Source organism: Zonotrichia albicollis, chromosome 5, assembly GCF_047830755.1.
Source record: "Zonotrichia albicollis isolate bZonAlb1 chromosome 5, bZonAlb1.hap1, whole genome shotgun sequence".
NCBI lineage: Eukaryota > Metazoa > Chordata > Aves > Passeriformes > Passerellidae > Zonotrichia > Zonotrichia albicollis.
Window position 1 is genome coordinate 71009833 of NC_133823.1, and position 25109 is coordinate 71034941.

The 25109-nt window shown below is 44.3% G+C and overlaps 2 protein-coding genes across 5 annotated transcripts; one reads left to right on the top strand and one right to left on the bottom strand.

Annotated features, from left to right (window-relative positions):
• Positions 1–1502: 1502 nt before the first annotated feature.
• BBS12 (Bardet-Biedl syndrome 12) lies at positions 1503–6301 on the bottom strand. Of its 3 annotated transcripts, none has more exons than XM_005485619.4 (2): positions 5803–6301; positions 1503–4061 (listed from the first exon to the last, which is right to left on the bottom strand). In XM_005485619.4, the coding sequence occupies exon 2, from the start codon at positions 4043–4045 to the stop codon at positions 1919–1921; it is 2127 nt and encodes a 708-aa protein (XP_005485676.2). In that variant the 5' UTR covers positions 4046–4061; positions 5803–6301; the 3' UTR covers positions 1503–1918. The 3 variants fall into 3 exon arrangements, with proteins under 3 accessions (XP_005485676.2, XP_074398120.1, XP_074398121.1); XM_074542019.1 differs by lacking the exon at positions 5803–6301 and adding an exon at positions 5391–5526; XM_074542020.1 differs by lacking the exon at positions 5803–6301 and adding an exon at positions 5238–5404.
• On the top strand, positions 5541–10201 carry LOC102068264 (centrin-2). 2 transcript variants are annotated; one of them, XM_074542022.1, is made up of 5 exons: positions 5541–5675; positions 7177–7332; positions 8267–8395; positions 8495–8632; positions 8868–10201. In XM_074542022.1, exons 1-5 carry the CDS (start codon positions 5673–5675, stop codon positions 8955–8957), a joined length of 516 nt encoding a protein of 171 aa, XP_074398123.1. In that variant the 5' UTR covers positions 5541–5672; the 3' UTR covers positions 8958–10201. The 2 variants fall into 2 exon arrangements, with proteins under 2 accessions (XP_074398123.1, XP_014121512.1); XM_014266037.3 differs by lacking the exon at positions 5541–5675 and adding an exon at positions 6305–6321.
• Positions 10202–25109: the final 14908 nt, after the last annotated feature.

Here is a 25109-nt window from a genome sequence, read left to right on the forward strand (position 1 = left end):
ACGCTGAGAGAGCTCTGGGAGACCTGGGGCCGAGGGAGCCACAGCAGAATCTGTAGCCCAAATTACAGGAGGGGATGCCTTGAGGAGAGCTCACATGGCAATCTTCTGTGCACATCAGACAGAATTTTAAGTAACCCAGGATACAGGATGTACCCAGTTTATAAATGGTTCCATTTCGTTGGCCTGTACAAAAACAGGCATTAATTAATCCAAATGTAACATCTGACAGCTTTTCTGAAAACCTCTTGTCCTGGTTTGGCATCACAACATTTAAATATATCATGATGTGCTTTTCAAAAGCCTGATTGGAAAAATTACATCATTTTGGACTTTCTCAACATTTGGTGCGTCAGCTCCCAGCGTCTGAGAGTCCCATAAATAGATGTTGGAGCACCTCAATACAATTCCTGTCTGCAGATTTTCCATAACACACTTCACTCTATTATTCAAATAAAGTCCAAGTGGAGCTTTCCCTGGGAACAGGGGTTATGCAATGTTCAGTACAGGAGGCTTGAGAAAAACAGTGTAAAGCCCAACATGAGCTGCAAACACTTGCAGAGCAGCAGAGTCTGTTTGTATTTATTTATGTGCTGTGTTTCCATTTCATTCTCACTTAACAGCCCCAGCTCCTTTTGTCTCTTTTGATCTACCAGACTCTTTCTCACAGCTTGGTACATCAAGAATGTGGCCCAGAAGCTACATAATAAATTGCCAACCTTCTAATAACGAAAATAAAAATTGCAGGATGATCAAAACTGTACTCTAACGAGAGCCTTATGCTGCTAGGAACTACTGTTTCAAATTAAAATTGTAAGCCCCTACAGTATTTTGCCAAAATCCACCAAATTCTGGGATCTGACAGAAAACCAGAATATTTAGTTTCAGATCAAAGATGTAACATGACTTTAGTACAGATACCCCCAATAAGTATCTAAACCTTATTTGTGGATGAATTTTATTATCTGTGTTGCCAGCCATGAGCATTTTCATGAGAAAGCTCTCGAATGCAAGGATTCTCTTTAGCATCACCATTTCCATTCGTTTTCCATTCTATTTTCACCAGACTGGTGAGACATTTCACTTTCAGTGTGACTCAGAATGCCAAGTTCAGAAAAAAAATATCTCCATAGTTACACACCTCTCTGTTGCAATGAAGTGCCAGCTCTCCATGCCCAGCTTTCAAACTGTCAGTGCTGTAACACAGCAAAAATGCCGTGCCTCAGTCACCAGGAGAGATTTAGTTGTTAGCCAGCACTGAAAACTAACAGCAACATTTTCCTCTCTGCAAGGACAGCTGAAAGACCCCATGGAAATGATCTAAAAACCCAGTTGGGAATGTAAAGGAAAATTTTGTGTAGAGATGCATCCAGTCTGTAATACCAAAAGGAAGGATTCAGCCTGAATTGGTCAAAACCAGGGAAATTCCAGAGGGTCTACATTAGGAAATCAGAGATGTATGGACCATATAAATATGCAAAAATAGAATCTATAAATACAAACTCTCAGTATAAAATGTAACACTCACATTATTTCAAGTTTAACTCTTATGTTTGCAATGTACAGAAATTAAGCAAAAGGTATTAATTAAGAAATAATTACAAATATTCTTTAATTTAACACAGGTACAGCAATATAATGTAAGAGATCTCCACCTTTCTTCAGAAAACATTAGGGGACACCAACACAGGCAATACCATTAGCTAGAAATGCATGGCCTGGGTTAGAGATAAACCCACAAGTGGTTTTTTGTTTGTTATTTAATTCTCATTTCTAGAAATAAGAAATCACTTTGTGACTGTCTCTCATTCTGACTTCTGCTGTTACATTCTAAAGTCACAACCACATCTCACTGTTTGCTTTATAAAGACATGCAGGTTGCACCCAGCCTTCTCCCACGGACTTACAAATCCTCAAAATCCTATAAAAACATAAATTCGCTTGACACAGGTGAGTTCAGGATCTGATGCCCTCTGGGGCCTGTGATAATTTCGGCATCAGTCTGAAGCACCAGCAGCACCAGGTCCAGAGCTCTCCTCCACGCCTCCGTCTTGGCTGACACGTTATCACAAACCCTTAAACCTGTGACCTGCTCAGGGAAGGGTTCAGAGCCACTCCCGAGCACTCCACCTCTCCTGAACTCTTCCAGAATGTAAGCTGAGGGAGAGCCACAGGCCGCTGCTTTCCGGAGGTGACGATCCACGGAGGCACCCGCTTCCAGCTCCGAGCCGGCCCTCGCAGTGTTCCGCAGGAGCACGGCCAGGTACCGCCTCCAGCCACTCGCCAGCGCCTGCAGCACAATGGGTTTGTACTCTGCCAGCCAGGGACTGGGCAGCTCTCTCACAGCTCTGTCGCTTCCCGGCCGCCCGGGCTGCTCTGCCAGCGCCTGGATGTGACTGAGGCACAAGAGCTCCACAGCACCGCCCCCAGGGAAAACCTTGCCGTCCTTCAGAGCGTGATGGAGCCGATACAGCAAAGTCCAGAACTGGTCCTCGAGGAGCTGCGCCTTGCAAGGCAGGGCAGTGGTGAGCACGGCCGTGAGCAGCGCGATGCCTCCCGCGCTGATCCGCGCCGGCAGCAGCTCGCCCAGATCCACCGCACGCCCATCGCGGCTCTTCCACAGCTCCGCCCAGGCCCCGCTCCCGACGGAGGCAGCGTTCAGCTGGCTCAGGTACGTCACTGCCCGGGCCCCGGTGGCTGCCCCGAAGGCACGCAGCACATCCCGAGCCACGCAGCCAACTACCAATATCCTGCTGGCCGTGCACCTCTCCATCAAGTCCTTGCACACGTTTCCTTTGACCAAAACCAGGTTTACTTCAAAGCTCATCAGAATATCCAACGTTCTGCTTAGCCACGCGTCTCCTGCCCATCCCTGTGGACTGGGATGCTCCAAGATGGTCCTTACATTAGGCGGTCTGTTGAACCCTAAGTGTCGGTACCCCTCCGTGAGGTCACCATCCATCAGCAGAACGCGGAGGGGTTTGTCTGCAAAGTGTTTGATGACTGAGGCTTGCTCTGGTGACACCAAGGTGACAAAGCCTGGGGAGACACAGGAATAGCTCTCGGGCAGGCCCAGCACACAGCACGTCACAATCTCCTCTATATTAATCTGGGAATTGCCACCTCCCTCCGCTCTCTCTTGCTGATAGGCAGCAATGCTTTGTAGCAGCTTCACGCTGCTCTGGTTTCCGTGGCTCAGAGCCACTGCCAGGGGTCCTAAACCACAACACCCACACACATCTGCTGGTGGTCCTGAAAGGTGTCCCTGAAAACTTCCCTGCTGACCTGCAGTAGGGCCTTTCCCTAGAGTGCTGAAGTGCCTGCTGTGGGTTAACTTCCGTGTGATACAGCTGGAAGCAGGAACAGCACTTCCAGACAGCGCAGGCGAACTTTTGTCACCCGCTGCCTTGACAAATGAAGCCACTGAACCAAAGCCAGCCAAGGGTGAAACCAGGAGCTTGTTAAAATTACAATCATCTCCTTGATGGGAACAAGAATTTATTGGGATTACTTCTTCTGTTGCAGAAATGTCTCTCTGAAAACACAGCAAATCCCAAGGATTTGTAAGAGCATCACGTCCAGCTTGGCCAGTTTTGCTTTCAGAAGCCTTTGGCCTAACTCTGCTAGAACACAGCTCTTTCTTCACATCGTGTGTTGGTATCTGAAGACACTGGACTCTCTCACAGCAGGAGTTCAACCCCTCAGACATCACAGACACTATAGCTGGAACAGGAACGTTCTGCTGGAGGCACTCCATCACAGCACTGCTCCACGCTCCAACCAGGAACAACAGGGTGCTCATCCCCGTCCTAAACTCCTTCTTCTGGGCCTGAATGCTCTCGTTGAGAAGCTGCCCAACAGCACTTGTCAAATCCAAACTTTCCAGCAGCCTAACAGCAGAACAAATCAATGTGCTCTGCTTGGTGATTTCATCCACAATGAATTTATGTGATTTCACTGGCCCCAGGAATGTTCTCCCAGTGGATGCCAAGGCTGAGAGTTGCTGGAGTCCAATGTGTCTCCTGGCATTCACATCCCTGAAAGCCATGGGCAGTGGGCAGCATCTGTGAACAGATGACAAATTACTGCCCCATCCTCACAGCACACCAGAGCACAAATCACCAAAAATTAATTTAACAGTGTACCCCTGAACATGGCTTTCTTCCATATAAACCTTTCATCCTGTGTGCTTATTTTGAGAAATCAGTGGGCAGAGTTGCTGAAATGGGGCACTGTGAAAATACCATGGAATTGTTTCTGGCTGGCTGATAGTAAAGAGCTGCTAATTCCCACGATTTCTTACACTTCTGGCATGCAGGCTGTGTGGAACTACCACCTCCTCCTGCCCTAATGTCCGGAATTTCAGTTATTTGCCTGACTTAGGGCAAAAGTTCATTAGAGCAGAATGGGCAAATTACATGTCAAAGTCAAGAGCTCTGTGTGGATCCTTCTTGGTAACAACAGTCATGCCATGCTGACTTTAACCTTCAAGTCTGGGAAAACATATTTTATTCCAAATTCTGTTTAGTCCAACTAACATGCATGAATACTTCATTAAGCAAAATAAAAGCAATGCCACTTCTTCGTAACTTACAAACTGCTGAGACTTTAAAGTTTTGACCAACTATTCCTTCTTAGCACATCAAAAAGAAATCTTTCACTCCAAATCTCTTCCACACCATGGTCCTGCGGCAGATGCAGATTAAAATAAAACTCCCTTTTTGAATAACAAAGTATACACAGCAAGAATGGAGAACCCTGAGTCCTGTAACTCTTATGCTCAGATTCACATCACAGAATCACAGAATGGTCTGGGTGGGAAGCGACCTTTAAGATCACCCAGTTTCAACCCCCTGCCATGGGCAGGATCATCTTCCACCAGACCAGGTTGCCCAGAGCCACATCTGACCTGGCAGTCACCACTTCCAGGGATGGGGCATCCACAACTTCTCTGGGCAGCCTGTTCCCATCCGTCACCCCCCTCACAATAAAGATTTCTTCCTAATATCCAATCTAAATCGACTGTCTGTCAGTTTGAACCCATCCTCCCTTGTCCCATCACTATATTCCCTTGTAAATAGTCCTGCCCCATCTTTCCTGTAAATTCCCTTCAGGTACTGGAATTTATTCCCATCTCCCTAAAGGGCCCTTTGCGTAGCTATTCCCAATCCAAAAAGCTTTTTTTTTTTTTTTTCTCCCCATCCCACACAGCGAAAGTCCGCTTGAATATTATGTCCTACTATCGCTAGGGAGAGGAAGCGCGTCCCGGCCCGCCCGCTCCACACGGCCGGGGGGAAGCCGCCCGGAGCGGACACACCGGAACTGCACTGGCGGCGACCCGGCCGCTTCCTGCGGCCCGGCGGGTGCCCGGCGGGCCGGTGCGGGTGTCTCACCGGAGGGGCCGCGCTCCCGCCGCTTCCCTGGACACGGAGTTGCCTGGACACGGCCGCCGCTCCCTCAGACTCCCCGCGGGCGGGCCCGCCCTCGCGCTCCCTCAGCTGTCCCTCACGGGCACGCCGCGCTCTCATTGGCCGGCGCCGTGAGGGGGGGCGGCTTCCCGCGCTCGTTCCGCCCGCTCATTGGCCGGCTGGGCGGCGCGTGCCGGCTGCGCGCGGCGGTGCGGAGCTCCCGTCTCGTCCCGCCCGGTGCCAGCCCGGAGCGGCGTTCCCGGCCGGATGGTGAGCGCGCCCTCCCCGCCGCGGGCTCCCTTCCCACCGCCGCCTCCCCCGAGCCCCTCCGCCCCCTCCCGCCGCAAACCCCCTTCAGGTTCCACCCCTGCCCAGGCCGTCGCTGCTGCCCGGTTACCTCGCACAGCGCACCCCGGAAAGGCCCCCTACTCCAACGGGAAAAACGCGCCCGGAAAACCACCGGGATTCGCAAAACACGTCACCGGCTCTCGGCGTGCCTGGTTCTTCTTGGCACAGCTCACAGACCGCAGCTCAGCGTTCGGCCCCGGCGGCGTTGTCGGAATGGCACCGGCCAGGCCCGGAGGTGGAACCTGAAAGGGATTTATTTGCACGAGTCAGATGTGAAGTAAATGGAACAGTAAGACTCCGGGAGCCAGGAAGAGGTCTCGTGTGGCTTCTTCCCAGTGCAGCATATAAAAGTAAAAGTCTGATTCGTGTGTTAATAGCAGCACAGGGAAGTCAGGGGTGAGCCAGACAAATGGCTTTGCAGTCCGGCCTGGGAGGGACAAATCACGTTGGAAAACGAAATTTCATTAACAAATAGAAGAAAATGGAATCTTCTTAGTTAAAAGAGAGATCCCAACCCTAAACACGTTAACAATTGAGCAGAGGCAAGCCACTGGTCAGCAGTAACTAGGTAACAAATCCCTTGCCTTGTGCTTGTTTTATTTACTTCTATAAAGCCCAGCCACTTGGAGCTGGGGGTGGGAGGGGCTGCCTTTCCTGCCACAATCCTGCGCAGATTGGACTGCAGGACGAAAATCTGTCTGCTGCTGATTTAAAACCAAAACTATGCTTGAGGAAGGGGTTTTTCCCTGCTGTATGGGTGGGTGGGACACTGTCGTGCACTGGCTTACACCAGAGGCAGAAAAAGTCTCGGAAGTGTCCTGGATAATGATGCACCAGCCCAGCACAAGCAGATATGTTCTCCTTATGGGACAGATCGTCTGTTATCTCACTTTCCCACTGGGTGTTGCTGCCTGATCCCACATCTACTCGATGGACAGGCAGCCTGGAGCCACACAGCTCCCTTTACACTTGTTTCCCCCAGGAGTGGCTGATTTTGAGTCTTATTTACAGCCAAGACCCTAAGCAGCCACCCTCCTTAGCTGTGAGGATGCTGTACTCATGTTTCACATAAACCTGCAGGAAAGGCAACTGGCAGGAGGTGCAGAGGGTCATGGTCACCTCAGTGGGTCTCCATTTTCAGGCTGTCCACCTGGATTTTTGGCATTATTCCTTGAATTGATAATACTTCAGCTTAAAACAGAAAACAGGAAGGCCAAATCCACATTCCCCAGAAACAAAATCTCTTTTTTTCTTTCTACAGCAACCTAAGGAAATTGACCTAGAGAATCAATGTCTGTCATTGGCAGCAAGGAAATGTCTCTCACCTCTACTGTATTACTGTTCTCATTTATAATTAAGTGTATTTGAAATTCTCCCAGGAAGGTGCTGTTTCTTATCTGTTCTCTCCCTTCACTTTCTGAAGGCATCCAACTATAGAAAACCTGGCTTAGGTACAGCCCAGAGGAAGAAAAGTGGCTTGAAACCTGAACTTACAGAAGAGCAAAAGCAGGAGATCAGAGAAGCTTTTGATTTGTTTGACACTGATGGATCTGGAAGCATTGACATAAAAGAACTGAAGGTTCTCAAACTTTTTTTTCTTTTTCCTCTGAGATGAAAATATCTTTGATCTCAAAATTGTAGCTGCATTTTCTGTTTGTCCAACCCTATTTTAAAGCAGTTTTTGGAGTACAAGGAAGAGTAATGGCTTGCTGTCATGACTGAATTTGGGGTGCACGCTGCATGTAATGCATGAAGCAGACAGGCTTCTCTGTGTGGCTGTTTAAATCTGACAGCTTTGAGCTTTAGAGAAACTAAACAGTTTCAGGTTTCATGACTAAGGTGCTTGTTCCTGGGAAGTAGACTTTTGTTGTTCTGGGATGAGTATCAGAGTATCAAATATTTACTTCACCTGAGAACTAAACACAGATTTTGTATGCATTCAGGAAAGTTGCAACCATATTTGCATATATGTAATCCAAAAAATACCTGGTTTTTAATTTAAAAAAGAACAAAAAAGAGATCTGAGTTGTGTTTCAGTTACAACTCAGGCAGTGTGTGTGCACTTGCACACACACAGTAGTACAAGGGGAAGATGAATATCAATTGTCTCCCTGTGATTTTATGTGTTGGATTTTTTTGTAAGCATGAACACTTTACATTTACTTACCTCCTTTACCTTGATTTCTTACATACACTCTGCTCAATTTCTGCATGTGAAACCTCAATTTCTGTAAACTTCAATTTCTGAAATCTCAATTTCTGTAACCTGAAAATTACCTCTGCCTGATATAAACAATGGATCTCCACTACTATATAGGAAAAACAACACCATAAAAAATCAAACCAACACTATTATTGTTCAGCAAGATGAAAGCAGATGGTAGAGGACACCAAGGTGTTTCCATGGTTGTGACCAGAGTTCTGGACAAGGAAATGAAACAGGCTTTAGCTCAGCTCTTACACCAAAATTCTGGTGGCCTCCTAAGAGAATTGGTTTTGCTGTTTTGGCACAGGTTGCAATGCGTGCCTTAGGCTTTGAGCCAAAGAAGGAAGAGATTAAGAAGATGATAGCAGACATTGACAAGGAAGGAAGTGGCACCATCAACTTTGAAGACTTTTTAGCTATGATGACACAAAAAATGGTAGGAACTCTTAGCAGAAGTTCTTGTGGCAGCATAAGAGAAAGGAACATCTCAGTGTCAGGGGTTTTCTGATTAACATGTGCTTTACTCTTGGTTTAGAGTGAAAAGGATTCAAAAGAAGAAATCCTGAAAGCTTTCAGATTATTTGATGATGATGGCACAGGAAAAATTTCATTCAAAAACTTGAAAAGGGTTGCCAAGGAGCTGGGAGAAAATTTAACAGATGAAGAACTTCAGGTAAATTCTGATTTGCCAGAGCTTTTCTAACAGGCACAGACCATTCCTGTAGCTCCCAGGGATTGGGTGGGAATTTACTCCTATTTCAGAAGGGCTGAGAGATCAGAAATATGAAAAGCAGTCAAACCCATTGGTGTTTTCACTTGATGTGCCTCTGATTTATTGTTGTTTTAATGAGTGGATTGTGTTGTGTTTAGAGTCCAGTGCCTGATGAAATGTACACTGTGTTTTGTAGGAAATGATTGATGAAGCTGATCGAGATGGAGATGGGGAAGTAAGCGAGCAAGAATTTTTGAGAATCATGAAGAAAACTAGCTTATACTAATATTTGTTGCCTTGCTGTACAGCTGGGCCAAAAGATAACCTGGAAAAGGTTTAAAAACTGGGCTTGTGCCTTCTGCATGTTTTCTGCCACGCGAACAAAGTCTGAAAGGGCAGATTTTTTGGTTTATTTCTCTTTTTCAACAAAGATCATTGGGGAAGGAGGGCTGCAGTACCCAATACTGCCAAAATGAGATACTGCAGAAGTCAAGGAAGGGTCCCTTCCCCTCTACCATAACAACTTCCCTGATTGCCATTTTGGATAAAAACTGCTGTGTTTTACTATTTAACTAAAAGATACTTCACTTCAGATGTGAAGATGCCCACTGCTGCTGGGAAAGGCTACTTTGCCTTTTCTAAGGTTACTGATTGAAGGGACAAGCACAGTATTTTTTATTCCTTTGAAGGTTTTTTAGGTTATCTTTTGGTATTTGTCTCCTGTTGTTTATTTCCATGAAAGACTCTAAAATTAATTGTATATTTGTCTGTATTTCTGTATGAAACACTGTTTTCCTATGGCAAGTTGTTTTTGGATTTAATGGAAAGCAAATGTAGATTTGGCTCTTCCTTTGGAGCTCTGTGCTATCCGTAGATGTTCTTGTGTTTAGCTGATCACCTGAAACCAGAATGAAACTTGAATGTAACCTGCTTGGGTGACCAAAGTTTATTGTTTATAACCAGGCAACGCCTTGTGCCATTGTTCTTACTCCCCAGACATCCCCAGAGCTTCTGTTATTCCAGGATTTCAGGAACCTAAAAAGTTCAGTTCCATGGTGCAGGAGGGTAAATTTTGTCTTGCTGACAGTTGCACTGCAGAGAGGATTTGCATCTGAAGTGAAAAAGTAGCTCACCATGGACATCTGTGGAGCACTGAATATTTTAAATCCATGCAGTCCAAATCCAGATTTTGCACATCACAGGTTTTGGGGTGTTTTTTTTCAGTAGTACCTTCATTTTCTTCAGTATTTCTTTCATATACTGTCAATCCAGGACTAATTGGAGAGTCACATTTCCTTCTGAATTCTAGAGCAGTGACACCCAGCCTGCTATGTGATTATGTTGCTCTGCAGGAGGGTTTATCCTGTATAGACAATCAGCTTCAAAACTTTCAAATCCTGTAAAACTTCAGAGGCCTGAGAAGTCCCCTGTTAACATGGTGGCTGTAGATGTAATCTGTAGTACTGCAAGTGTTTTAAAATGTCTTACCTTTGTATAAGTGTGAAATAAAACTGTTTTGCAAGTTAAGAAGTTTTGGTGTTTATTCTCTTTTTTCCTTAATTATTTTAAAGTCTTAAATGATTCAACAAGCCCATTTTCACTTTCATTTATCTCTTCTTTCTAAGAGAGGAATTCTTAGGTGCAGTAGTCTGTCACGTAATTCCTCTTCCACTCTGCTGACTAAAAGTTTCTAGCACTAACCACATATATTCAGAAAGGGAAATTTGAATTTCTAGTTGATTGTGGGGAATCCCAGAGCCTATTAAGAGTGACTGTACTTTTTTTATGCTGCCACAGGAAGAGATTGATGACTGTGGTTTACCTATGATGCATGTCACTTCTCTCTTCCTGTTCTAATCCCATTATCTGCCCTGAAGGTAGGAAAAAGCCACACAATCATCCCTGCCATGTGTGCTACAATGGTGAAATGTTATTTCTGGCTTGCCCATTAATCTCTGAAGTCTGGAATGTCAAGCAGTGTCTGAATGAGCACAGAACTTGCAAGTGTTAACAAGCATCTCATGGTGCTCTATTTTGCAGGATAGTGAGGGAAATCATCCCATCTTCAGCCTGGCAGGTGGCTGTAAACCCATCCTTTGCATCCCTTTTCTCCTTATGCTGACACGAGAGTGGGTCCTTACCTGGCACCTGCAGATTCCCCTCAGGTGGCTGCAATCCAGACACTCATTGTGTGCACCCAGCTGAGATCTGAGATCCTCCCTCTGCACCATCAGCAAAGCCTGGTTTTCACTCTGAGTGTTCATTCTAGGCAGACACTGCACAGAAAGGAAAGTGGAACTGCAGTTTGTGTCTGGCAAACACTTAAATTTCAAAGCACTGGTAAAGGCAAACAGCTGTTTGGGAGATAATATTGCAAATGTCTTCTGATGAGATATGTTTTGAACTGGAAAAGTACCAGGCTTTTAATAAAATACAAAATAGTTCAAGAGGAAAAAAATTGCTTCCAAGTTATATTCCAAAATATGACAATTGCATGGCAATTTTAATCTCCCACATGCAGCTTCTAACTTCTGCATCATCTCTCAGGCCCACAGTACAGCCCCACAGTCCTGCCAGTCCCACACTATGGCAAATCTTCAGCTGGCTTTAGGGAAAAAAGACCCAAGGAACTGCCAAGGAGTGCTTGCTCTCACTTCATTAGGTGTGAGTTTGTTTTCTGAGCAATGAGCACAGGATCAGCTTCTAACACTGCAGAAGAAAAAAGGTTCCTTTTCAGGTACACCTAATCTTGGCATTTAAAAGAGGATGGGGGGAAGCAACACAGGAAACATTTGTGTACATTCATATGCCAGGAGTCTTACTAACAGAGCCCAAATAGTTCCATAAACTGATGAGGCATTTAATATTAAGATATTTAAATTGGTCCTTTACAGTTTTGAAGACTCTCACATCCTGCAAACTGCCTGGTGAAGTCACACGAAGCATTTGAAATGTTCAATGTTAACTCCTTGGAAACCAAACATTGCCACACTCCAGCTGCTTTTAAATGCCCCTGGGTGGCATAAGTGGATTTTGAGCAGGGCACAGGGCAGCAAAGTGCTCCGTCTAGAGGCTGAGACGAGCCTTGGCCACTTGAGGAAAGGCAGCCTCGGGGGATAACGCTGCAAAGCCAGCTCCCTTTGTGTGGCACCTCCCAATAGAGCGAGGCCCGGTGGATCTGAGAGCGTGGCAGCCTCGCTAGAGGGCATCCAGTTCCTGACGGGTGAGGTGCGTGAGGCTTTGATGCTGCTTTGCCTCCGCTGCGGCTTTCAGCGAGGAGGGAAAGCAGGCACACAAACATCATCCAGACTGGCCTTGAAATACGTGGTTGGATACAGAATTATTTTCTGTGAAAGGAAGAACGCAAGGCTTCTCTCACAAGCCATGTGCAAAACGATGTAATTATTAGTCAGTTGTTCAAAGCTAAACCCCCAAACCACACTTTCTGAAACTCCCACTCTGTATCAATAATTGCAGGCACTCTCTCAGGAGAGCAGAGAACTCGACTTGCCTTTCACACAGTCCCCCCGAGTGCTCTGACCACTCTGTAGAGTTCTTTTGGCCCTTTGGGAATACTGCTATCAAATGGAGCCACTTCCAGCTGAGAGCCAGAGCCAGGCTTGCTGCAGGATGCTTGTGGCCCTCCCTTGGGATGTGGGAAAGCTGGAATCACGGCCTTGCTTCAACAGGAACGAGGATTTGACAACTAGACTCTTGTCCCCAAGGTGAGTGTGTTGACCTTTAGGGATGTGGCAGAACTCCAATGGCCTCGTGGGGACCTAAACCTACAGCTCTTGAACTCTTTGCAGTCCAGGCTGCCACTAATTGCTGAACTTGAAATTGCTCAAGGATTTTTTTTTTTTTGCTTGTCTGAATTAGATTAAACACAAAGAATATTAACAAAACAAAACTGTAAAGCCTGGCCTGCAAAGGTGTAAAATTCCCTTGCTCTCAAGGCCACTTTATTTCCTCTGAAAGCTTCTGACTGGTTCTAGCAGTGACATAAGTTTCACTATGAAATGAACCTCCCCCCCACATTAAATAAAGCCATAAATCAGGTTTCCATAGGAAGCAAATGGAACACCTAACCTAGCCCATCTCCAACATTATTTTGGACCCAAAAACATAGCTTAGTGCAATGGAGCAAAACCAACATAATTCACACATCCATGCTATTGTCTGAAATTGCTTCCTAGTATGGTTCCTTCTCCATTTCAATATAGAGAAAACAGATAAACATATTTTCCTCTAAATTTTTTCAGACATTCAAATAAGAAGTACTATAAAAGCTATAAACATCAAGGAAAAAGTGGCCACCAACATTGTAGATTAAAGGTATTTCAGTTTGAAAAAGCAACATTTAAGCAGCTTCTACAAACATGGTATTAGATCATCTCAGTGTAAGTTTTAAGTCTGTGCTCCCCATGTTTCCTCTTTAAAGAGCTTAGGACATGATTGACCAAGAAATCAACAGAAGTGTGGTTTCCACAAATCTTTTGAATGTTTTGTTTAAATCAGTCCATAATATACTCATAAGATTGAACAGAATTGCTGCAGAATTGCTCCATTTTGGAAAGGACATAATTTTAACAAAGTTTTTAGGGTTTGTTTTGGTTTTCTCCCCTATCAGATTAACTAAATTATTAATGAAGTTATTGATGTTAGTTGTGGAATTACAGGTACCTTTTGCAGAAGTAAAAAGAGATTTTTGCCTAGATGAAAAAAATCCATGTTAGTGAAGGTACGGTCCACCTAGAGCAGATAGCAGGCAAACAGGTGCTAAAACTACTACTAATTAATTTCTCTAAGCAGATTATTACCACAGTTGGGACTAATGTTCAGTAAATATATCCCTTAACATGGCTCTTTCTCATCCTCCTCCTTAACATTAGGAACCAATAAAGTACTCATCAAAATGGCCAAGAGGTTTGAATAATATTTCTGCTTGTGCTGTGAAATATATATAAATATGTTTTGTTGAACCCTGATAAACTGGGTCACTGTCTGGCTGGGCTAAATGCTTCAGCTCATTCTGCAGAAAACTCTATTATTGCCAATGAAATTAAAAATAGCAATATTACAAATCCAAGAGAAAATGTTGAAAATCTTATGTATCACAAGTAAAGGAGGTTTTCCAGGAAATGAAAGACCTTTTTGAAGGTGGAAGGGAAGAAACAGGTACTTTTATTCTTCCTACTATCAACCCAAGATGCAATAGATGAATTAACAGGATACTATTTATTGTGTGGGGATTTTTGCGCCGAGATTCAGAATTCTCCCGACTCTCAAACGCCTGCAATGCCGTGACTCACCGAGTCAAGGTCTAGGATGGTGCAACCCTGACCCCCTCCTGCCAAGGGCTCAGCATCATCTATTCCCATTGCCTGCAGCAGGACTAAGCCATGCTTAAGCACTTCTGCAAAACTGGGCCTTAGACAATGGAGGCTTTAGGTATGGGCTTCCTATTTCCTGCAGTGGATTTGTGTAGGTGGCCTCGTTACCAGAAATCCATACTCCTACACAGCAACTTCTGACTGTGTTTCTGCAGAAATGACTATGATGAAAGGAATGAAATATTTTGAAAATAAAAATCATCTGTTTGTTTCTCCAAACCAGTTGGGGTGTCTCCTTCTGGTGAGATCAATTTCTTCTCTTGTGTGGCAAAATCAGGAGTGGGGTGGAAAACAAAAGGATTAAGGTTTGCAAGGGCACCGTGGCTTGGGCTGCTGCACACATGGAGAAGGGAGAGCCCATCTGAAATGTCCTCTGCCCATTGCTGGCAGCTGAGTCACTGGCCCAGCCTGCAGAGCTTCTTGCTGCTGCATTTTGCAGCCAGGAAAATCCCACACCCTCCCAGTGGGTGTAGGAAACGCAGCTACAGCCTCTGGATGCACGGGCACCAAAAACAAAGGGGAGCCTGTGGCGCGGGCGGCGGCTGCACCGACAGCATCCCAGGGAGCCAGCCCTGCCTGCCCACAGCCCTGCTGCTCTGCCAAGCCCAACACTGCAAGGTGTGGAACCCATGGGGACATGCCAGGGCCACCAGCAAACGGCCTCTGCTGTCCCACCTCATCCTGTCTCCTCGCTTTTTGGCGAGGAGCACGTCACACCTTGCCCTTCCTGGTCTTGCTCAGCCAAGGCTGTTTGCCTTCAAGCACAGGGGATTATGAAGTTTTGGCTCTTGCCGTGCTGTTGTGGCCAGCACAGTCCTCGTGGCTCCAATGAAGGTCTCACCTCCCACCCATCTCTGTCCCAGCCTTATTCCATGATTGCAAAGCTGGGTGGATTCAGTCAGGGCAGCTTCAAACTCTGAATTTTCCAGTAATGGCTGAATACTGCCAACGCTGCTTCAGATGACAGCTCTGCAAGCATCCTGCTGGGAGAGCAACCCAAGACATTGCTCACAGATCCATCTTGTTTCCTGCCCTGTGTTCCCTGTGGCACTTGCCAAGCTCATGTTGAGGGTGGTGTTATTCTGAGAAGACCACAAGCATCCTGGGTCAGGCAGCCAATGCCAGGCTCTCCAGCCTAGGGTTGGGTATTGCTCTTGGGAAAGGAAACACAGGAACAGACCAGCATGGGTTTGCCCAGCTGTCTGGGCAGTTGCTCCAGACAAAAGCTCTTTTGAGAAGCTGCTCCTGTAAAGGGGACAAGAAGAGACCTGACATCCCTAAGTGCGCACTTCCACGCTGAGGTGGCAACCAGAGAGCTCTGCTGGCACTGGGAAAGGTTGCCTTAGGAAAGCAATCAAACAGCCTCAGTCAGCCCTGGGCAGTACAATCTCTCCCCAAATCTCCAAAGGCTTATAGGCCACTTGGCTCAGAACTGGCATCAGAGCCCCAGCCAATCCCACAACCCCAATGCAATCCTTTTAGGCCAGTGCCACGCTTCCTTGGAGGCTTCTTGTCCTCCTCCTTGTGCCTCCTTAGCAAAGCTGCTGCCCCTGTGCTTTCTGTTTAGCCACCTGAAACTTCTCCTAGGAAGCTGAAGCAGCAAGACCATGCAGAAAATAAAGGAGAGGAAACTTCTTCTGACATCCATTCCCTGTCACATTTGTTCCATGCCCATATTGACCAAAACCCAGGAAAGGACAGACAGGAGAAAATAGCTACGTGTCAAGGGAAAAACAAACCAGCCTTTCCTAGCTCTGTCTAGGCAAGCATTCACTTACCAAGTGCTTTCAGCCCAGCCTGATGGGCAGGCCAGAGCCTGCCTCTGTAATCTATGCCAACAAGGGAAGAACAAGACCCCACAATTCCTTTACCATGACTGGGTCGCCACTTGGATGTTTTAACACTGGTGATCAACACCAAGTTTTTCTTCTAAGGAGGTGTCACAGGTTGGCTCCATCATGGACCTGGTTACACCACAGGTGCTCCCTTTACTGGGTTCAACATTTCCCTTTTCACCCAAACTACTTTATAGTGATAATTCACAGATCTATCATGGCCATTTGGGACATTCCTAGATATCTACAGCTGCATTCTTGGACTGAATTTCCTTCTACATGTTGGAGTCAGAATGAATTTACCTCAATGAATTGCACCTGAGCTTCTGGCTCATTGTCCTGGAGTTCAAAAGTTTAAGGTGGATTTTGAATAGCACCTGCAAATGTCAAGGTGGCAGATGAATTACTTTTAAGACACAAAATGATTTGTTTTTAAGAGTGAAGCACTGATTCAAACTGAATCTAGGTATTTAATGGAAAATGGAGTCTAGAACAGTAATTATTTGTGGCATTGTTGCCATCCTGAAACTTTCGCAGTTCAAAAGGTGGCATAAGCCTTAGACAAAAAGAAATCATTTCACACTTATTTCAGCAGTTTCCATTGAGAGACTGGCTTATTCAAGGCCCCATCTCTTTAAAAACATTACATCAACCTCAGTAGATGTTACTTGATAATGCTCACTGAGTTCCTAGCAATTACCACTCTTTTTTATTTGCATATGAGTTGTTTTAGGGACTATCCAGGCAGAACTGTAATAGCCCCATGCCCTAGAAAGCTTTCAGCTTCAGCAGAAGACCGATAACACCTAAGACAGTATTGCCCAGAAATCCAGGGAATGTTAACAACTTTCCAATAACCATTTCTTAGAAAAGCAGCCTGAAGATGACTAAAATTGGGATGCTTTGGAACCACCCAAAAATGTGCACTCTTAGATATGTAGCAGGAGGGTGGCAGAGCCTTGGAGCACAGGACAGTGGGAGGTGGAAGGGAATGTACCAACAGCAAGTGAGAGACGATTACGAGGCTGAGAGTACATCAGAGCTGGCCTTGGAGGAACAGGCATTTTACTTGCACCTAATCTGGCACAGACATCACAGAAATTATTTAAGCAGAGAGGTAGGCTTGGAAAATTAGCTTTGGTAGCAGGCAAGGATTACATGAAAGCCAAGGGGAATCCTGCAGTTAGAGATACAAGAGGAATTTTTAACCTTGTGAATAAAATCTTCACATTACTGAGTACACACATCCAGATTTAAGCGTCACCTGGATACAGAACAGTCCTAGACTGATGATGCTCTGTCCTCAGTCTAACTCCTAATAGTAAACATCAGTGCCATTTTTCCAGATTTCCTTTTTAAAGATTAAAACCGGAATTCTAAAGGAGATTTGGATGCATTTTCACCTTTTACTGAAGAATAACACAAGAGGACCATTTCAAGACACAAACGAGAGAACAATGGAGGAAGTTCTCCAAGGCTTACAATGAAAGTGCAAGTTCTGTATCCCAATCCCTCCTAATGGGCAGATTGGCACAAAAGTATGAACACCTTTAAACACAGGGATGTGCTGCACAGTGTGATCAGAGGTGGCTGCTTGTTTTACGTGGCTATGGGAGGGAATAGCTATGAGAGAGATTTTTGGCAGATACAATGTACTCTAACCAGCTTGAGTATCATCTTTCCTCCTCCCTGCTTTGTGTAAAGACGATCCCCTCCAGCAGGGCCTCTCCAGTGTAATTGCCAATACCTACCCTGCCCATGGAGCTGTGATTCATTGAGGTATGCACAGTCCAGAGCCCAGGGAAACATGGTGCTGTTCTGAAACAGCTGCCATGCAACTTCAGGGACTGGCTTTTGATCTGAGGGCAAGCAGAGGGGTGGTCAGTTCAGCTCACCGCTTGAACATCTCCAATGACATATTCTCTTCCTTATTTATTCATTTATAACAAGCTGACAGCTTCTTCCACCTGCAGGAAAGAGTTTGCCTTCAGTTTTTAAAGGAAAGGGACAGGGAGCAGGCTTTACCAGTGCGTTAAAGACTAAGCACAAAAATGCACACTTGTGTGATAAATTTATCAGTTGTCAAGGTTTCCATTTGAGTTTTTAAACACCAGAACACAGCTGGGTCTAAAGGCTGTGCAGAGAATTTAGCAGCCCAGAGTCTGATGTTAATAATTCAGCAGCTCATTGGATACTCAGTAAAGTCTTCAGGCACACACGTGGCTTTCAGTGGTCATTTTCCACCAATGCTCTTTGCTTCCTTTCTAATTCAAGTCTCTCACCGTTATTGATCAAAAGACAGAAACCCTTAATAATTTCCTCTTCAGCAAACCAGACAAGGTTTGATTTATTTACATTACATCACAGCACTTGCTATCAAATGCAACTCCCATGCCTTAACTGAGGATGCCAAAGATGAGGAAAACCAGGATCCTGTTGGTACTACACAACTTGCACAACTCAGTCACAGGTGGCAGCTTGTTTCATGTGGCTGCGGAAATGCACCTGAGGGCTTATTTTTGGCAGATACTGATCTACTTTAACCAAAGGATTTTAAGTGTTTCAGAAATGCTTTTGTACATAGAAACCCTGTGAAACAGTTCCAAGCACCTCCTCTTGGTCTCTATCTCACAACACTGAGATTTGCTCTGGTACAAAAGCATGGGCAGCTGGAGGAAAACACGAGTCAATAGCAAGAGACTAATGCAGAAAATAAGTTGACAAGAGCAGACTGTGCAGGCAAGGACCACACCTCTGCCTGTGGCTCTGCTGTGAATGAGGTTAGACAGCTGGGAAAGAAAAGCCAGAGACAGAACTGCTTCAACATCAGCCAAATCTGGTTCATTACAGAGGCATTTCTACAGCAATACTGGGTGATGTATCTGGAAGTTTTGTTTTTGCAACGGATGAAAGAACACACAGGTTTTTTTCTACCTTCAAAGAGGAAAAATCTCATGTCACAGACCCAAGAGGACTCTGATATGTCTCAATGTGTCAAGCACAATGTCTCAAGTTTTGCTTTGGGCAGTTCAAAGAACTAAAATGAAGGTTCGGACAGGAATGCCAAAATTTGAACAATATAACTGAAACTGAGGGAGAGCTGGGAGAAGATTTTGAGATTTTGGAACTGACCTTGAGAGGAGCAAGAGTGAAAGCCCACAGTATTTCAAAATTATACTTGCCACTTTGTTAGATCTCATTATGCCCTGATTTAATACCACAAGGTTTATGTAAGAGAACAGCACTTTGCTTTTGGACTAGAACTGGACTCTCAAACAAACCTCTCTGTGAATCCAGGAGAGACATGATTAATTAATCTCAATTCACTGTCCTCAAACAGTCCATAGGTCTCTGGAGGAACAGAAAATTGCTAGGGAAAGGCACACACTTGAAAAGCCCAACTCTCATAATTAAAAGAGCAGCAGCTATATTCACTTGTTTAACCTTCATTTGCCTGTTGCTGAGTTCCAGGATTAGCCTTTAATTGCATGACCTTGGAGATTTTCCCATTGGATTCTTGCTATTGACAGAGAAAGCATTAAATTTATTCATCTTTCTGACTGTTTGCATTATTCTGTACAACAGATAAATCCAGCATGAGGTCTTGTAAAAAATCCACAATCCTTTATGTGCTGTACTCATCCAAATGCCCTCATTCCTTACAAATACAAACACATTTGGTTTCAGACAGCTGTTAGGCAATATTGTGATGTTTCCCCATGTTACTCATAAAGTACAGGGAAATAATTGGAAGTGAAGATTAACAGTAGTGATAATCACTCTGCTGCCTGATATAAAAGCTTTGGCCAGTGTGATCTGCAGAGTGCTTGCATCTCAACTTGTGCTGGCTGCAATCCACACCCTGAAAAAACCTCTTCTATCCCCCAAAAGCAAACCCCTTCCATTTTTGGTTTAGAATAAATCACTCCAAAACAGGCTTAAGGATTTTAGGATTAAATATTCCCTGAGGATGATGCCAGGTTTTCACAGCAGGGTCTTTGCCTATTAACTCTTTTTTGTTTGACATATATGCCCTCAGCTACACATCTTCTATTTAATGCAAATTTGAGGAATTTCGAAGTCCAACACCCAAATTTGAATCCAGAGGAATCAAGCATGGTCTATTTAAGCAGTAAAGTCTCTCACCTGTAGCTGGAGACTTCTGAATTATATCTTGTTGTACTGATATTCTCTAGTTTATATATCTAATCCTTTTCAGTGTCACATCACACCTTTTAGCAATCTTTGCCCTGAAAAAGGGGGTGTCTCCTGCTTCCTGCAAAAGTTCATTCCAGTAACAGTGCTTATGACCTCGGTATGTTTTTCATTTTGAACAGACCTTAAAAACTACGTTGCAAATGCCAGTGCTATCCTAATGCATTGCTCTTTTCTGTCTAATTTAGGTGCTGTGGTAAAGGTTCAACGGGGTTGATGGGATACACAGTAAACAAATGTTCCTGTGAATCTCACTTCAATTTTGAGTAATAGAAGCCCCCACAAGCCAACAGATGTATTTAATACACAGGCAGAACCAGTTAGGCTGAATTTCTTTTATTTTAAGAAGCCTCTTTGCAGACCTGTTTCTTCTCATACCAAAGAAATGCAGAACTGAAGATATAGGCTTTTGTCTTGAAGCCATTGATGGAGGCAAATTGGTTTTTTTCCTTTGGACACTCTCATGTCAGTATTATCATTTGCAATTTTATGGATCAGTAATTTGGAAGGAGAAGCACACTAGAAAAAAGGTAAGACTGCAGACCAGTGTCTCTAGTTTTGGGAAGACTTTAGCTCTTGCTTAAGGGGATGTTCCTGCTCTGCATTTCGAAGAGTGGAATCTGGATCTGCAAAAGGGCAGATCTTTCTGAAGAACCTCATGTGCAGACAGGTATATTCTGGATTAAGACTGATGGGTGCCCATATAGTTTATCTATTTTTATTCTTTCTTGTGGAGGTTACCAAAAGAGAGAAAAATATCTTGCAGTGGTGAATACTTCTACTAAATAATACATTTCTAGGATGTGTAGACAGACTTGCCTAGCACAGCAATTCTTTTTGCACCTTTCTGACACAAAAAGTGGCTAATAATCTCCTGCAAGTCTTTTTTTCCCCCCTAATTTAACTTTGTCTATATTAAATATTAGTGAGTGCTCTGCCTCTCACAAGCCCCTCCAGGAAACCATTTTCTCCTTCATTATTCAGTCAAAAAGATGATGTTTGAGAAACTGCAAGGCTGTAGCTAGAGACAGAAATCAAAATTAAGGATCCCTTCCGTAGTCCACGTAGACCAACACTTCTGCATATGTACTGAGTTCTATAATGTGCATCTAAATCCAGTGATTTAAAGGAAACTACTCTTTCTGGCAAAAGCTTATCTCTGGAAAAATAAGTATTCTTAATTGGAGCTAATTTGAAGTGAAATCCTAGTGGAGATTAGCCAGGCTGTAGTTATTCCTATAAGCTAGAATTAGGGTCTTTGGGGTGTTGTCTTCATAATAACAATGACAAAATCAAATGTGGTACGGTATATTCACATTCCCTGACTCCCAGCTTATATCAATCTGCAGCCAGACCCTGTGCAATTTCCAACAGTAGAAATACACAGCCCAAACCCCTCTGATGCTCTTAGCTGCTCACACAAGTTCCCTTCTGTGCTTAGCACCCAGGACCTGTGTGCTACTCACTGACGTTGAGAACAGACCCTGTCCCAAGCCGCTGCAGCCGACAGCAGGAAGTCTGCTTTGGCTCTGCTAAAGTGAAGCTGAAAGCAAGCCAGACCTGATTTTTCTGGCTGCAGATATGCTGAAAGAAATCAGTGAAAAATCCGAGGGCAACCTCAATCCACACTGCGGCTGTGGCCTGCAGCAGTCACCACAGCTGCTGTGGTGTGCCATGAATTCCCCCTGCTCTGCTTTCCTGCTGCTCACTCGCGCTGTGGTGGATTTTCTGCCCCAACCCTGCTCACCCTGGCAAAGCAGCACGGCCAACAAAACCATCCTGGATCATCTCCAGCTGCTTCTGATCGCTGATTGCCCCTGGGCAATTCCACACTGCTTAGGAAGAACATCCCATGCAATGACAGACAAAGCAAAGGCCAGCAGACAGCCCAATATTTCTGCGTCACGGAGACTCCGTAAAGGGCAAATTCTTCCATTTCTAAAAACAAGAATTCTTCTCTTCTTATTCTAGGTCACTTGTGGAACCACACAGATAACAGATCTCAACAATATGTCACTAATGATAAGGTCCGGGGCTTTCAAAAGTCTTTCTGAAGACAGGCATTTTATTTAGGTGTCTAAATGGAGGAGGCAATTTTCACCCACTGTTTCCAAGACTCACTTCTGAAAGCACTGGCCCTGCTATCACTGTTATACTTGGCTATAGAAAAATCAAGCAGGCTGCTCTGGGCGTTGCACCAGGGAAAGGAAAAGTGCAGTGGTCGTTGTAAACACTGATTTGCTCAATAGGTTGGGACCAGCCACAGCACCCTGCATGCCACAAACATTGCTATTTTCTGACTGACTGTGACCACACAGGACTGAGTCACCTAATTCATAGCTGCCAGTGCAATGTAGGCAGCTCACAGGCTGGAAACAGCAGCCTGGATTTTATCCCAAAACACACTTCCCTGCTCTCTACTCCACGGAAATTTTTCTTGCAAGCTATTGAACAACTTGCAAATAACAAAGCTTAAGAATGCACAGGCAAAGGATGATTTTGCAAAATGTAGAATTGGCTGTGCTGTGGATTCTGGAGCTTGGCACCTGGATAGTGCTTCCCCATAATCTCCTCTGTGGTTCAGCCGTCCCCAGGGGAAAATTCAACAGTCACTATTCCAGATGGTAAAATAATTACTGTTGGCTGCAGAAATTATATGCCACTGAGCCATAATCAAAATATTGTTTTGTTTTCAAAGAACACTTCAGCTCGAAGACCACTGAGTCCGTCTCTGACTGTGCTGTGTCTCGACACACGGGAGGAAAAATACATAGCCTTGTTTCCACTTTTCTCTGTTCTCACCTGAATGACTGGATCAAGGTTGCACAACCGCAGACAGAAGGAAAAAGATCACTGAACAGGAATGGAAATGTGAAATACGTCAAATGGCATTCTTTTTTTTTTTTTTTTTTTTCTTGTTGTCAAAGTGCTCAGGGGTTGTGGCCAACCAGGCAGGCAAGAACAGGCAGGCTGTCTGCAGAACGGGACATTTGTCTCGGTGAAGTCCTATTGGGGTTTTTCTGGGACAGTTACATATAAGCCAGCAAAGGAATGGCTCAGAACTGCGATCCCCACCTACAATGTTTCTTTTCCTTTACACTTACGGTAATGATGTTTGGGCAACAGTTTGCTTTTTTCAGTTCCCACCTACGATTCATTGTGAAACTTGGTAAGATTGGCCATGTTATAATGTACTCCATGAGTATGTGGATAAAGACATTTTTCTTCAACACCTTTTTGCTGTAATTCATGAACCTGTCCATTGTTTGGGTCATTCCTTAGGGGATAGAACATAGGTGGCATTGCTCTGGCAGAAACCTTCTGCTATCCCTCTCATGTTTATTACTGTGTGTATGAAATGGATGATTTCTGAAATAATTAGTCTGAAATCAAAGTTTCTACACTAACCCTCAACACAGGTGTAAAGGAAAGAAATTCATTTGGCTATACTAAAGGACAGCTTTCCAAACTATACAGTGAGTGCTGCTATTTTTTATTTTTTTTTACTTCATAAGCATAAAATTCTTATTTTAGGTTGCCTAGGCCTCTGATTCCTATAAATGTAAATTTAAGTTACCTTCCCATTCACTGATGTTAAGTCACTTTATTTTATTCAATTCAGAACTTCATGGAATATCTGAGTCCTAGTCTGCTTAGTGAACCTCGAACTTAGGCAACAAAGTAAAAACCTCTTATGCCATTCCCAGCTGCAGAAATAATACCTAAGGAAACATCCTCTGACAAAGTCTTCAGGAATAAACATTTCCAGTAGACAGACTATATAATTTTAAAGGCAGCCTTGAAAGAGAACCTTTGACATCTGACAATCTATTTTTTAGTACCTGTGGATTACCTGCTGCTAGAAAACTCTCACGTGGCTGAAGACTGCTTTGGCAGAGGAGTTTGTCTTTAATTGTCTGTAATTAAGACCAAATCTATAAAATACCTGTCTATACTACCCTCAGAAATACAAATCTGTGAGAAAATTGGTGTTAGAATAAAAATTCACTATTTGCTGTTCATGTATGGAATTGCAAAATGTAAGGCAAAATAGCAAAGTGACAAAAGATCAGCCTACATGTTTATATTTCACTTCATTAAAACAAAGGTACCTTCAAATCCCTTATTGTGCTGCCTTGTTCTTCTTAGAACACTGCCTTATTGTCATTCACAGGCTTTGTGTTCTTGTGGGTAGTTCCAGCTTTGGTCATCTCTTACTCCTCATCTGGGGAGAGATGTACATTACCAGGGTACATTTCTAAGCTGAAGACATGGCCTGGGCACCCACAGAAAGCACTGGTGAATGTCCCCAGGGCCCCTTTGGCCACAAAGCAGCACAAGGTTTCACACACTGACACGTGTTGGCAGGGAACAGGCTGACACCCACATGTGCCCAGCTGTGAGCTCAGTGACCACAGAGCCCTCAGGGGTTTCTGGAGGTGCAGTTTTGACACTTGCAGACAGAGAGCTCCTGGCTGGGCTCAGGTTTTGGGTCACTGAGGAAATGGGGGCACCTATGTGCACGTGAAAGGAAATGTTAGTTCCTACCCTGGTGGGAACTGTAGTGCTCATGTTACTGTAGCTTTTGTGACCAATGGGTGTGAGTGAATCCAGGTTTGTGAAAAGAAGCTTTCATTTCTGCCTTTAAGAGATGGTTGCTTACCAGTGCGACAGCTCATAGAATTAAAATACACCAAAAGCATGAACAATAAATATATTCTTTTCTCTCTGTGATATATTCAGCTTGAAATTCAGTTATGGACAGGGGATTTCATTTTTCCCCACATGAATATGATTACTCTTAGAATACTAAGAAGAATATCTATTATACACTAGAAGAACAGTAAATTCCCCCAAACAAAGGACACTAATTTAATAATGTAAAATGATTTCTAAATAAGTCATAAACAAATCATGTCTACTATCTTTGCAGTAGATGAGGTTGGTAAGTATATGAGATGTAGCTCTAATAAAGTGTGTAGATTGTGAAAATTT

Coding starts and splice junctions, on each gene's coding strand:
- BBS12 (XM_005485619.4), bottom strand. CDS start 4,045: ATGGCTTTCAGGGATGTGAATGCCAGGAGACACATTGGACTCCAGCAA.
- LOC102068264 (XM_074542022.1), top strand. Junction 7,333..8,266: donor TTGACATAAAAGAACTGAAG/GTTCTCAAACTT, acceptor GTTTTGGCACAG/GTTGCAATGCGTGCCTTAGG. Junction 8,396..8,494: donor CTATGATGACACAAAAAATG/GTAGGAACTCTT, acceptor CTCTTGGTTTAG/AGTGAAAAGGATTCAAAAGA.